The sequence below is a fragment of the Hesperophylax consimilis genome, chromosome 8 (assembly GCF_061612785.1).
Source record: "Hesperophylax consimilis isolate HC1 chromosome 8, BYU_Hcon_1.0, whole genome shotgun sequence".
In the NCBI taxonomy this organism is placed as follows: Eukaryota; Metazoa; Arthropoda; class Insecta; order Trichoptera; family Limnephilidae; genus Hesperophylax; species Hesperophylax consimilis.
The window spans coordinates 24,355,849-24,370,462 of NC_142843.1; the positions used below are offsets into that span (position 1 = coordinate 24,355,849).

General features: G+C 30.7%; 1 protein-coding gene across 4 annotated transcripts in view; it reads left to right on the forward strand.

The window, feature by feature from the left end:
• Window positions 1–1,905, forward strand: part of LOC149421769 (superoxide dismutase [Cu-Zn] 5-like) — a 40,808-nt gene extending 38,903 nt beyond the window's left edge. The window contains exon 5 of one of the 4 annotated variants that reach the window (XM_089635086.1): window positions 1,460–1,905. In XM_089635086.1, coding sequence (XP_089491212.1) covers window positions 1,460–1,544 — 85 coding nt within the window. In that variant the 3' untranslated portion in view covers window positions 1,545–1,905. The remainder of the gene's footprint in view (window positions 1–1,459) is intronic. The other 3 variants (XM_089635088.1, XM_089635085.1, XM_089635087.1) reach the window with 3 other exon arrangements.
• Window positions 1,906–14,614: the final 12,709 nt, after the last annotated feature.

Genomic DNA, 14,614 nt, shown 5'->3' on the forward strand with positions numbered 1-14,614 from the left:
TTTCTTATGCCACGGAAAACAAAAACATTGTGGCCCTGCCTCAATGTTTTTGGTTTTTGTAGGAATTTTTATAAAACATGTTATCGCTGGAGACCCGACTAAAGGTTAAACTCGACGTTCATTATAATCTACGTGTTCGTAGATGGCGTTAATTAAATTATTTTATTAAAGTAAGCTTATTGCAATCTACGCTTTACAATATTGAGACAATATGTTGGCGCCCGTTAGAAAGTAATATGAATGTAAACACTTAATACTGATAAGAAAGTAGTAAAAATACAATATTGTAATAATAATAATAGTGATTGGATTATTTGTATAACGCCGTTTTTGTCAGAAAATCAAAACAAGGGCGCTTAAAAAAGTTGTGCTGATGATTAAATCCAATTTAGTATTTGTATGCCTTTCTTGAAAGTTTTAACTTTTTATAAAGCCAAAATATTTATTCGTATTCATATTGCTTAGGTATAGGCGCAAACAAATAATTCGTCTTAATATTGTAATGTATGACTTGCAAAAAAGCGTATTTTAATCAAATAATTTAATTAATGCCATCTATGAACACGTGGATGGGGTTAATTAATTTATTTTATTAAAATACGCTTTATGCAAGGTATTTATTGCTTTTCAATATTAAGACAAATTGTTTGTTTGCGCCCGTACGTACGCAATAAGAATATTTATGTATAAACAATTTTGTCCGTAAAAAACTTAATTCTTTCAAGAAAGGCATACAAAATATCCATGGTCCATAACTGTCTAGTCAGGGCGGGACGTGCAATTTATTAGTCCTTGGCAAATTATTTACCCACAAAATGAGAATTACCTGTGTGTAGTATACAGGGTGTATCGGCACGTACCCGACAAACTTTAACCAGCTATTCCTTAGCATATTTGGAGTAAAAAATCTTATGTGCACTTTGCTGTCCGGTAACGTTTTTTTTAATAAAAAAATTATTATTCATATTTTCACTACATGTCACCACTGTTTTATACTTTGGCAAAGTTTGAAAACCCATCTGACAATATTTTATTCGAATTCCATTGAATAATGCACGTGTGTACCTATATTGGCGCACTTTTACAATCACAACGAAATGGCACGGCACCATTCGGTCTCATTTTTAACTATTATTATTTAGTGTGTGCGAAAGAGCGAAGACGCTTTTCGACATACTTGCTTATAACAGCTGTTGAACACGAAAAGCAAAGCCAATGACAGTTATGTAGTGTGGAAATTTTTACTTTTTTTGTTTTTAATTGAAAAAAAAATGCTACCGGACAGCAAAGTGCCTATAACATTTTTTACTCCAAATGTGCTAAGGAATAGCTGGTTAAAGTTTGTCGGGTACGTGCCGATACACCCTGTATGTAGTATATACTATACATGTTGTACATACAATTTTGTTTGAATGTTTTCAAATTTGAAATAATATATTATTATTCTTTCGCTTTTCAGTGAGGAACCGAATTCAGCGACATCTCTGAAGTACTCCTTCATCTGGATGGCGCTGATGGCTATGATGGCATCGCTCACTCTCTAAGGAATATCATATGATCATTCGGAGACGTTTTCTTTCCATATAATATATACAACAATTACCAAAAAAATTCAATTGAAAAAAAAATCTGTCGAAGTTGCTACATCATGGTACTCTATCTGAATATATTTGTAGCATAGCTCGTTAATAACTTATTAAAAAATATATTATTAACTTTATAGGAGGTCTTTAAATTTTATTTTCTTTAACAAAATATTATGTGGAGTGGTTATTAAAACCATTACTAAACTTAATCTCTAATCTTGTTGCTTATAAGTGGGTTGGTACCTACTTAAATTTTTAATTTGCCGCCATAAAACTTATTTATTATTATTAAATTTAATTAGAAACTAACGAAGAAAACAATTATAATTATTGCTGTTATTTTGTGTAATTATCTACATTCATTTGTTGAAATAAATTGTTTTACTACATGTTTACTTCTTATTAAATATCGATGATTGTTGTACGATTGTATAATATTAAATATATTTAATATTTTTATTTATATATATATATATATATATATATATATATATATATATATATATATATAAATAAAATATATGTATATGTAAATAAACATAAAAAAATTATATTTCGGAAATACATCCATACAAATATAAAATATTGATAATAACAAATAGTAACTACAGTTGACATGCATAAAAAACAAAACATGGCAAAAATAATGTGCGATGGCCGAGAATCGAACTCGGATCAACTGCTTGGAAGGCAACTATGCTGACCATTACACCACCAACGCTCGTGATAATAATCGAGACATTTTTAATCTTAGTCAAAAAATAAACGATGTGTAAATATAGATTCGTGTTATGAGTGACTAGGTATAATAACTTTATTACAGTAGTATGTAAACAACCTTGACAAGATAACTAACTGCCAAGACACTTACATTAGCTAATAATAACTACTTAACGCCAACTGAAACACTTTTAAGATGTTGAATTAGAACGAATTTAGGGTAGGTAATCTATTTATAAGAAGAAGAGTTTTATTCAAATCTACAGTTTCAATCCGATATTTATTTATTTTATTTTATTTATTTATTTAACGCCCAGAGGGCTTTTACATGTAGGTGGTACAATTTTGATGACAGACAGACAATCTTGAAGCACAAGAAAGAAATAATAAAAATAAAATTACATTAAAAAAATATATGATTTTGATGAAATTTTGCACACTTGACCTTCAAAACATGGGTAAAATAAGGTCACTACCCACATGAGATTTCCAAAAACTTTGGGCAACACCGGTGACTTTAGCTAGTGTTTACGTTAAAAAGAGCAGGAAGGAATTCACCAAAAAGGAATTTTTCGAAAAAAATTCTTCTAAAGAGATTTCTATTTGTGATGGCAGTATTAATTTAATTAAAGAAAAATCACAAATGTGGAAATTGTCTACAAAACATCGGGATTTACTGACGGACTAAAGTGACGTGTAAACAAAATTATTTGTCTTTTAAAAAGTATTGTAAGTTTAATTTTTTTTGATTAAAAAAAAATCCTGATAAAAGAGATGTCATAAATCTCTCAATATTAACTGCCACTATAAAATCAATAATAAAAAAATAATGTGCGATGGCCGAGAATCGAACTCGGATCAACTGCTTGGAAGGCAACTATGCTGACCATTACACCACCAACGCCTATGATAATGCTCGTGAAAAATATCACTTCGTCGGAACTAATAAAACAATCAGCGTAATTTATCAATAAAAAGTGTGATTTTGTAATGTGTGTTATCAGCACTGTTGTAGTACCTTCAATCAATCAATATTTATATCTGTAATGTGCCGATAAGCAGTAAAAATTATATTATCTAGATTATGTAATTTATTTTTATTTAAGTACATAAAACAGGCATGGTGCCCAAAAATTTATATACATGGATGTTTAAATACATAATAATAACAAAATGAATAAGCTAAATATGCAGAAGTAAATAACAAATAAGAATGGGTAAAATGTAAATACAAATATGTTCATAAACAATTTGTTATTGTCACACCTGTACTGGTGAGACACTGATTAGGTAGGTACAATGTTGCTTCTCTTTAAATAAAGGGCTTCATCACAATATCAGCTTAATATGAGTGTTTAAATTGGTCATTAAAAATGTCTTTTCCATTATTAGAGCCATGTATAATGTTATAATTTCTTAATGTTCGCGGTAAAGGGGGAAAAACATCCTGTATTTGTGTGGTAGGCTTTAATATAGAAAATGTCTTTCATCCTCCTTGTTGATTTTCTTGATGGTATATTGATGTTAATTTGGGATAAAATGTTTGGTGTATCAACTGATGCATGTATAATTTTGTGTAGAAGCAGTACGTCAGAAAGTTTACGTCTGACCGTCAGTGAGTGTAGTTTATAGTAATGTAGTTTATGTATTGTCTACAAACCTGAAAATTTGCTTAATTTTTAACAAAAGCGGAGGTATTTTGCACCAAGATTGATGTTATTTTTTTTTTTTTTAATTTTAGAGCAAAAAGTGTCAGAGCGCCGTTATCATTTTCTTTCTTTTTTTACAAAATGGTCAATTAATGACAGTCACCGGCGTCTTCGTTTTCGTGAAGTTACGAGTAGCTTCGTTTAATTCTACGGCTATTCAAGATGTATTCAAGCTTGTTAAACCATGGACAAAGAAAGATTTAGATTGTGTAATATTACTTTTTTATTTTACACGGAGAAAACTTGCCGATATAGAATACTGCTCTTTTATTAAAAATCTGATCATATAATTTGTATTATTTAACGAATGGATTGACATATTTCCTAACAAAGTATTAATAAAACGCGAATGTTTTACGAGGACGGCGGAATACGTGTTTGTAATATTTCTAATATTGTGGCATTTCGGAATTATATTTATCAGGAAAAGCACATCTGCATGAACACGTGTTCCGATATATTCGGAATGGACTGATACTTTATTAGGAAATGGATTGCCATCACGTTTTTAATAGGATGTCAATAAATTAGCCATACACGTTTTTCTCCGTGTATTATACCAGAAAATAGCGTGAAACATACGGAAATTCACGGTTATTTTCCCGAAAATAGCGATTGTCAGGTCATTCTTGTAAAAATGATAAAATTCGCATTTTTCGCTTAAAAATGACGAATTTCGCGTAAAATATTCACTTTATGGCAAATGCGATTTTCAGGACTATGAACCTGTAGTAATGGTTCATAGCCTTTTGCTCAACCACAATAATTGAACGCATACTTATTTGGAGTTTTACAAAAAAAAAACATAATCTTAAATCTATTAAAACAACATTGCTGTCAAATTAAAATCTACCTGGGTAAGTAGGTACACCAGAATATACATAATATTGCTATAAAACGAAAAAAAAACATTTATACAAAAAAATGTTCGTGAAAAATGTTTTTTTTACGTGTTTCTTTTCAATATAAAATATAATAATATTTTTAACTAAAACATTGATGAATCATTTATTCTATGGTATTTTATTAAAAATCTGAATTATATGAGTCAGAATAATATTATTATAAATATACCTACTGACAAAAACAAAGATAATTAGAGAAGAATTCAATCTTTTATTTCTTAAATACAGATTTTTTAATACAAAAATCAAATTTGATGGGATTTCTCTAACGTGTATATGACAGAGTGACACATTTCTAAAAATAATTTATTTTCATCAGCCCATGATGAAATTTTGAAAACATCAATTTTTCTGTAAAAAATATTATGGTTACTATTATGGGTTAATATATACCTACTTTATTGCTTCTATGAATCCTTCAAACAATCTGTTACAGTTTTCATAATAACACTTAAATTCAAAGCAAATTTGAATTCATTGAACCGATATATTAAAGAATATTTCTGACCATTTTAATCAACCTAAAATGAATATACATACATACGAAGTTTAAAAAAAAAGCGATGAAAACGAAAAATTTAATTATTGTTGCAAAAAATGTATGCTAAAGATCACTTTATGTGGGTACTTTATGAAAACTGAAATTGCAAAAAACATATTTTAACGTTATGAATAATCTGTGTAATGTATGTACAGGTACAGGTTTAAAATGCTTAATTAGGTAAGTACCTAATTAATTTTTTTGACCACAAATTTCGAAGGAGTCTCCTGCAATAATAACTTAAGTAGTTACTAAAGTTCACCTGCATAAAAAACAAAACATGGCAAAAATAATGTGCGATGGCCGAGAATCGAACTCGGATCAACTGCTTGGAAGGCAACTATGCTGACCATTACACCACCAACGCCGATAAAAGTATATTTGAAAAGGCTGTTTAAGGTTAAACGCAACGCTCGTTGTATTCTACGTGTTCACAGATGGCGTTAATTAATTTATTTTGTTTAAATACGCTTTTGCAAGGTAAAAAATTAGAGATTAAAAATTAGATAAAAATTGCTTTACAATATTAAGACAAATCATTTGTTTGCGCCCGTATATACGCAATATGAATATGAATAAATAATTTGTTCGTTTAAAGACTTAATTCTTTCGAGAAAGGCATACAAATACAATATTGTACCGATGATTCAATCCAATATTGTATTTGTATGCCTTTCTCGAAAGAATTAAGTCTTTAAACGAACAAAACTATTGATTCATATTCATATTGCGTATATACGGGCGCAAACAAATGATTTGTCTTAATATTGTAAAGCAATACCTTGCAAAAGCGTATTTAAACAAAATAAATTAATTAACGCCATCTGTGAACACGTAGAATACAACGAGCGTTGCGTTTAACCTTAAATCTGGCAAACTATACTTTCACAGTAACAGGCTACAATAAATTATTGAAAGTAGGTATGTACTAATACGTAAGTATTACAGCAAGGTGAACATTTGGAAAAAAAGTATTAATTTAATAATAATAATTTTTTAATCATTATGTAGCGCCGTTTTCATGAAAAAATCACCTCAGTTTTAAGTGATGTACCTGACTGACTTTAACTAGTGATTTCTGACATTATTTGTAATAAAAAGTGTGAAATAAAATTTGCTTCTCTCTCGATATTTTCGATGTTTTTTTTCAACTAATTTTTTTGTAGGTTTTGGACAGTTGTTGTCGAGCTGATGGGTTTGGCAGTTAATAATAATAATAATAATAATACTTGGATGACTTGTATAGCGCCGTTTTTGTGCAAAAACACCTCAAGGGCGCTGTACAAACTTATAATACATTTCTACAGTGATCTATGTTATTACTTAACTATTTATGGAGAAAATATACAGTACAATACTTACCTGGTAGGTCACTTGAGATTAACACTTAATTAACATTACTTATCTAATTGTTTATTGGCGAAATTTAGATACAGGATTTAGGACTTAATTGAAAAATTGAATATAACTGGACTTAGGATTGGTATATTTAATTGGATACGACAGCTTAAAGGTAAGTAAGTAAGTAGCTTAGCAAAAGGTAAGTTTTTAGTTTAGACCTGAATTCTGTTGGACTTGTTATGGATCTTAGTTCCGGAGGGAGTTTATTCCAAGCCTTCGGCCCAGATACTCCGAAAGCGCGATCACCAAACTTAGTATTTGGCTTGCGCATAGGTTCTATCAGTCTGCCTAGAGCTGCTAATGTTGCTGATCTAGTTGCTAGGCTGAGTGACCATGACGACTTGTGGAAGGATTTTTTTGTTTGATTTTGAAGAAAAAAAGACAACAAAAAGTTTTTCAAATTAAACACTACTCAAAAACAAGTCACCCAGCCGAGCAAACGCCAACCCCTCACCGGGACCCTACCTGACCAATACCTACTACATCTCTTAATACCTACAATCCATGAAACGTTACATATATATTCATAAAAGGTGACCTATTCGCCATTTTGTAACCTACTGTGATTAAGAGTATTACTAGAGATTAAGCCCATAAAGAGGATTTAGTCTGATAAGTAGAATTTATGCTTAATTTCCTATCAAGATGGCCTGGTTCCCTCTCACGTGAGGTTGTAAGAAAAATTAAGGCGAGTACCTATCAACGCTATTTTTAGTTTTCCAAAAGGTAGAGAAATGTAAGTTTCTTGAGAAATTATAAGCTGTCCTGTTATATAAAGAAACAACATGTTTTCATTGCTTCAAAGAACCTTGGTTAATTTTATTATGTGACGGCCTTCATGGCAGAGCGGAAAGTTCATTGGCTCCGTACCCACAACACAGGTCGAGGGTTTAAAACCCGGTGAGGTCAAATAAAAGTTAATGAAACACTATACGAGGTTTATACAATATTGAAAAATAAATTACTTCATACAAAAAAATAGTATGATATTTGTTTGTACTTAGTTCCAGAATGAAAGATAATCTCAGGAGAATGACCACCACTCAAATTCGAAACGTGGAATTTTTAATTTTTATTAGAGCGGAGACCGTTTACACATAGTTCCCGTGAGCACTTAGGCCAAAGGCCCATTGTGTTCTCTCCCATTTTACCTCATTCCTTTAACAGTCACCCGGTCCCTTTTATAAAGTTCAACAGGGTTTTCATTGTATATGAGAGGCTATGTCTTTTGGTTCTACAATGTGTTTTCCAAGGTCTCATCTCTCCTCTCCAATCCCCCTCGGTTCCATGAAGGCCCCACGAGGGAAGAGGGCCGCATCTCTTCTCTCCACTCCTCCTTGGTTCCCTGAAGGCCCCACTACCCCTTGGTTCTTTCGTTAAAATTGTTTTTTTTTTAATATTATTAGTAACCACATCTGAATAGCTAACGAGCTAGGTATCAAAATTTCTTTCCATCCCCAACACATCCTTCGGTTTCACAGCATTCCTCCAATTCTGGAATCTATGGTCCTATAAATTCTAAACTCCGGAGAGACGGGACACATTAAAAAATCCTTTTTTATGGTGTAAATGTCTTCGATAAAGGATGTAAAAGAGAATCTACGGAAATTATTTGTATTTGCTTTCAAAAGATTGTCTCTTACAACGAAATTTCATATTATTCACAAATTTATCATATTAAAGCGTGCTGAAAACAGAACGTTTAGAATTTTTTAAATACAGAATAGTACCAAAAATATGCCATAAAAACATTGATATTTGTGGCTATCGAAAAGCGTGTGACATCACAGGTCGTGCTGCAGTCTACAGCACTGCCATTCGTTGTATGAATTATACCTACAGTGCGTGATTTCACGGGACATTTAACCAATGTACATTTTACCAATGTTAACTTTGAATCCTTATAACTTCGTCATTCTAATTCAAACTAATGTTACTGTTGTTATTTACTCTATTATCAACAACATAAAAAATAAAAACAAATTGTATTTAATAAGATGTAACAAATGAGAATCTGTATTAGTTACAAACTACCAACGTACTTAAATGTTAACCACTTTGTTTTAGTACATGTAACTTATTCTCGGAATAATCCATAATTATCCGTAATCCACAAGTTATGCTTTCTTGAAACAAATTGTTCTGAACAATAATTTCTTATCGCGCTCATTTGAATAAAGAACACGTCGGTACCTACGTAGGTCTACAGTAAGTCAGAAAGGTTTCTACGCGATCACACCACGACCTCTGCGGTACTTACTGCAGTGACGTAGACCAAGTCTCCATTAATTTTAGCCTTAAGTCTCCGTGAAGTATTTCTGACCAAAGGAACCCGAAGTAACACATGAACCCAGGGTGAACGACCCGGTTCAAATCAATAGTATGTGGTCAACTGGTAGGGGTGAAAATATGAAATAAATAATTCGTTTTCACGGGTAGTTAGTCCGAGTCAAACTGTATGTTTTATCCGTCATTTTGTGGATTTATTTTTTAATGTACCTTGACGCCGTTTATATTGCTTGTTTTATAAATAATTTAGGGGATGATTGGACACCGATTGGAAATCACTAGGGGTGACTGAAGATTTCTTTTGTTCAATAGATACTTAATTTGCCTCAACACTTGCGAACCAAAAAGATGTGCACTGTCAGATTTGTTGTTTCGTTCGATAGTTCTGAATTGTCATCAGTCATTTGAGGCGTAGGTACCAGGCATACGTAGCTTCTTCATACAGAAGCCAACAACACTAATTAAACAAATTACTCGCGCGACTACAACAAATACCCACTAAGAAAAGTTAGTAGACTTTTTGTAATGATTATTTGCTAATATACAAAACTAGCGTGATATAAACAAATTTCCCTTAATTTTTCATTAAAATTTTATATTCAATTACAAATTCCTGATTTAAATTTCTCTTCAAATTTATTTATTTTTATTTATTTATATATATAATTTGTACATTTATTTATGTCTTTTTATCTCTCCACCCTAATAACTTTCTTCCTATTTCTTTGTTTCTTGCAAAAGAAAAAAATCTTGCTATTATTACTATTACCTACATTCCTCAAACTATTCTCATCACAGACGAAATTACCAAGATATTGTATAGAGTATAGACGGTTCCATTATAACTCAACACAGTGACAATTCAACACACTTTTAAAAAGTGATATAAAGTCATTTAAAAGATGTTTTTTTTTAATCTAACCTAACCTAACTTAACCTAACCTACATAACCTAGTTAGTAAAGTTTTTGTTTCATCACTTTCCATGACATTATATAACTTTTTAAAGATGTGATGAATTCTCATTGTGATGATTTATCCGGTTACCTGTATAGACATACGTAATTGGTACTTTAACTACGAAAATTTTAATATTACCTTATCCCTTGTAACTAATGTCTGTGTACCTATTACCAATGTTATGTCTAATAAATTAATAGATAAAGTTTCACTACAAAATTAATGTAGAAATTTAATAAAGTAGAACTATTTTTTTCGTTGGGTAGGTACCAGTGGCGGCTCATGACTTTTGGGTGTACTAGAGTGCTAATATTATTAAAAATGGCATTTCTGATGTTGTTATGGCTGAAAATGATTTTTTATTTTTTTTCAAAAATCGATTTTTTGTATGAAGATTTTCAGGAAATTTCAGTATAGCCGTGCGCCGCACGGAATTCCTGGTAATCTTCATACAAAAAATCAATTTTTCTAAAAAAAAAAATCGTTTTCAGCTACAACATCAATTAAGCCATTTTTAGTAATATTAGCACTCTAATAACCCAAAAGTCACGAGCTGCCACTGGTAGGTACCATAACCAAGTAACAAAGGTTTTAGAATTAAATTTTTTAAAAATTCTCTACAAAAAAAATAATTTTTAAAAAAGGAAACACATTCTTTTTTTTTTCAAATTATTAACTAGCTGAAATCACCAGTGTAGCTCGGACTTTATTCTGCTATTAAATGGAATGGAGTGGTTGATGGTCGAATCTCATGTAGACAGTGAACTTCCTCTAGTTTTGAAGAACAAGTGTGCAGAATTTTATCAATGGTGTGTAGTTTTTTTTGTACTTATTAAAAGGTTATAATAAATATATAAGGGCCCTGGAAAGAGCTATTCGAGAACATATTGAAGCCGCGAGGTGAGGGGGAAGATGCATGAAAAATGCCTTTAACTTAAATTTGTTTAATGACATACCCATTCCCTCTCTCATCGAATAGCCTAAACAATGCATAAGCCGTTATAATTGCATTAAATATAAAAATAGAATTAAAATAGTTAATTTGATACATCTTTGCACACCAACCATTTCAAAAGTTTGTCGTACAAAATGGCTGCCAGGCAATTTCCTCTCACCCTGGATTTGGCTTCAATGTAACTCATACAAAATCGCACTAAGTTCTGTCCAGGGCTTAGGTTCATGAAATTTTTGCACCAATCGCTGAAGTTTCCTCTAAATTTCTACTTAAGGCGATGCATTACGTCGTGTAGCATTTTAAATTGACTAAGAATAACAACCCTTACGTAGATGGCGATAAGGTTTAAATTCCCGCTTAACACCATCCGCCTGTTTTGATTTATGCAAGAAAAAAACATGGCCAAAAAGTGCCTTTTATTTTATTTTGTGGATGTTCAGGCATAAATATTATTTTTTTTCGATCATTTTATAAATAACTTAATTTACCACATTATACAATAAAATCATAACCGAAAATGGGTTCGTAAGAAGGAGATTTTGAACTTTAAAGCAGTTTTCATAGGCCTTAGACATTATTTTTTTCTGGGCTTATAATAAGACTTATCTAAAAAATACTCGATTATTTCAAAGGCCAAGATGTATTCTACTCGCAGTATTTAATCAAAGCATCTGAAACATTTCTAGGCGACCAAATTTTCAAACCAAAAACACAATACATGATTTTGCATTACTATGTATTGCATCGCCTTAAGGCCGAGTGTAGTTTTTTATTAATTTAAAATAATGATAATATTATTAAGCAAATCGATAATGATAGTGTTTTCAACAAGTAAAATTTTTTTTATACATTTTTTAAATTAACATATGCTTAGTAATTATCAAAATCAAATCGAAAATATGACCTTTTTCAGACCGTAATACGTGCGTTTTAAAAAATACTATTAAAGGCTGAATATCTTCAAAAAATACCTGAAGGGGTTTTCTTTAAACGTACGAAAAAAAAAACTAAAAAATAAATAAAATAGGTTCGTAGTTTAATTTTTTCATAAACACTAACTGTTCTTGTTTTTAAAATGCAGATTATAAAACTTTGGATACGTTTATTTAACAAAACTAAACGATAAATTATTGGTATTATATTTTTCCATTTTTTAAAGTTAATTTAATATTTTTTATACTATAATTTAAGAAAGAAAATTAGATTTTTAAATTACTTTTAAAATAGGCCGTCTGGTGCCGCCTATTTGAAAATTTTATATACGGTAGAAAATCGAACTAAAAGCTTCTTTTAAATATCCCAACAGATGGCGCTATCATGGTCGAAGTCTTGGTTATTGTTTATTTTTCAAACCGATTGTATTATTAAGTTTTTATTTATTTAAACTTCCGATTTAGTTGTCCGGGTTAAATCTTCCCGAAAGGAAAAACTTAACCCTTCCACTCACTTTTCCACAAATGATCATCTAGTCAATCAACATTATGTAAGTGCATTATATAAGCAAAATAAATACAAAACAATACAAGAACAACACGTCAACTCACCAGAGATCAAATGGGAAAATAATTCACCGACTCCAGATATTTTCATATCAGAGGGTTCGGCTCGGTAGAACTTCTAACAGGGCCTATAAATCCTACTGATCCCTCGACATAAATATTTAAAAAGTCTTTTGTTATCCTACATGTATTCAAAATGACCGACTTTTGCATCTTTATATATAATTTTTTTGAAAGATCTAATACGCCTAAATTTTTAATTAGAGAGCTAGGTATAATGCCAGTAGCCGAAATAACGAATGGTAATATTTTTATAGTCTGAGAATGCCAAATTCTTTTTATTTCATTTCCTAAATCTGTGTATTTTCTTATTTTTTCGCTAACAGATTTTTGAATTTTACAGGAATTTGGTATAGCGACATCAATGATATATTATTTTTTTAATTTTGTCATGTAAAACTATATCGGGTCTATTATGAATAATCGCTCGGTCTGTTAGTATAGTTTTATCATAATATATTTTATAAAATTCGTTTCCTAAAAATGAATTTGGTTCGTATTCATAACATGGTACTACATTACGGCAGTCAATCAAGTTATGTTTAGTTACCAAATTTTGGTGAATTATTTTTAAAACTTGATTGTGCCTAAATGTATACTCGGACGGTGCTAATATAGAAAATATAAAATATATAAAAATAAATAATAAAATATGATAATTATTAAAATATATATTATAATTAAAATATTATTATTATTAAATTATATTATACTCTATTCAATTTATTAGAGAATTTCAGAAGCTTTTATATTTAGAATGTCGCGCCACGATCACCCACCTCTTTTTGTTTTACTGGCCAAAAAAACAACTAATTTTTTATCTCAATCTTTAAAATGCCAAAAGAGTGGAGGGTGAGTTGCAATAATATGTAGATTGAATTAATATATTCGGACATAAAACGGTGGTAGCTCACGCTAGCTTCGAAAAATATTCGGGTTCAATCTCCCCTATTTTAGCGGGAGAAGGTACTTGACACTTGACCTTTGACAATAAATTATTATTGTTAGTTGTTATACTGTGTTAAATTTTTATATCAAGGCGAGAGCATGATGTTTGATTTAATTTTACACTCAAAAGGCATTCAAATTAAACAATGGGTTATGGTTCCTAAAAGAAGCACGTTGATTTTTCGATCGATTTTGATTTGAATTTTTTATTTTGTAGAATCCATTAATTTATAATTGAGAATTGCAATATAAAGGGAAGCGATGCTTTTTTGAATAATTTGTGTATTTTTAGAGGACGAATGATGTATAAAATCTTCATAATAATAAAATTATTACTCTTCAAAACATACGAGAGAAAAATGTACATAGACATTAGTAGTTCCGAATCTCACCGCTAGGTGCTTAGCGCGTCGATGCTTGTGAATCCAAGATGCAGAGTATTATCACGAGTACGGTTTAGATGTAGGGTAAAATCCGCCATTTGAACAACCGGCGTTGGTGGTGTAATGGTCAGCATAGTTGCCTTCCAAGCAGTTGATCCGAGTTCGATTCTCGGCCATCGCACATTATTTTTTGCTATAATTTAATTATTTTTTTTATTTCATTATTAATAAATTATTTAGTTTTTAAATAATAACTGTTTTTATTAACCAAGAATATTACAGTAAAAATTAGCACGCATTTCAAGTAATCCAGTACAACAAAACCGTGTTTCACAATAATTATATTATTTTCTTTGCTTTTTGCATTACCAGGCGCAACACTTGTCATTTACGATTAGAAACTACTGGGCCCTTTCACGAGTGGTACAATAACCTCGTGATATTTTACACCTGTTCTTGGTGTTAATATGTAGGTATTTAGTATTAAATAAAGTGATCACGGACCATTTTAATACAATACTTTATTTATTATAGTTAGGAAACAATATAAGAAAATAAAATGTTTTTCATATTGCCAGTCAATAAATCACAATCGATTTCGAATGCCATGACTAAATAAAATATGATGATTTCAACATTATCAATAAGGCCGAATGACG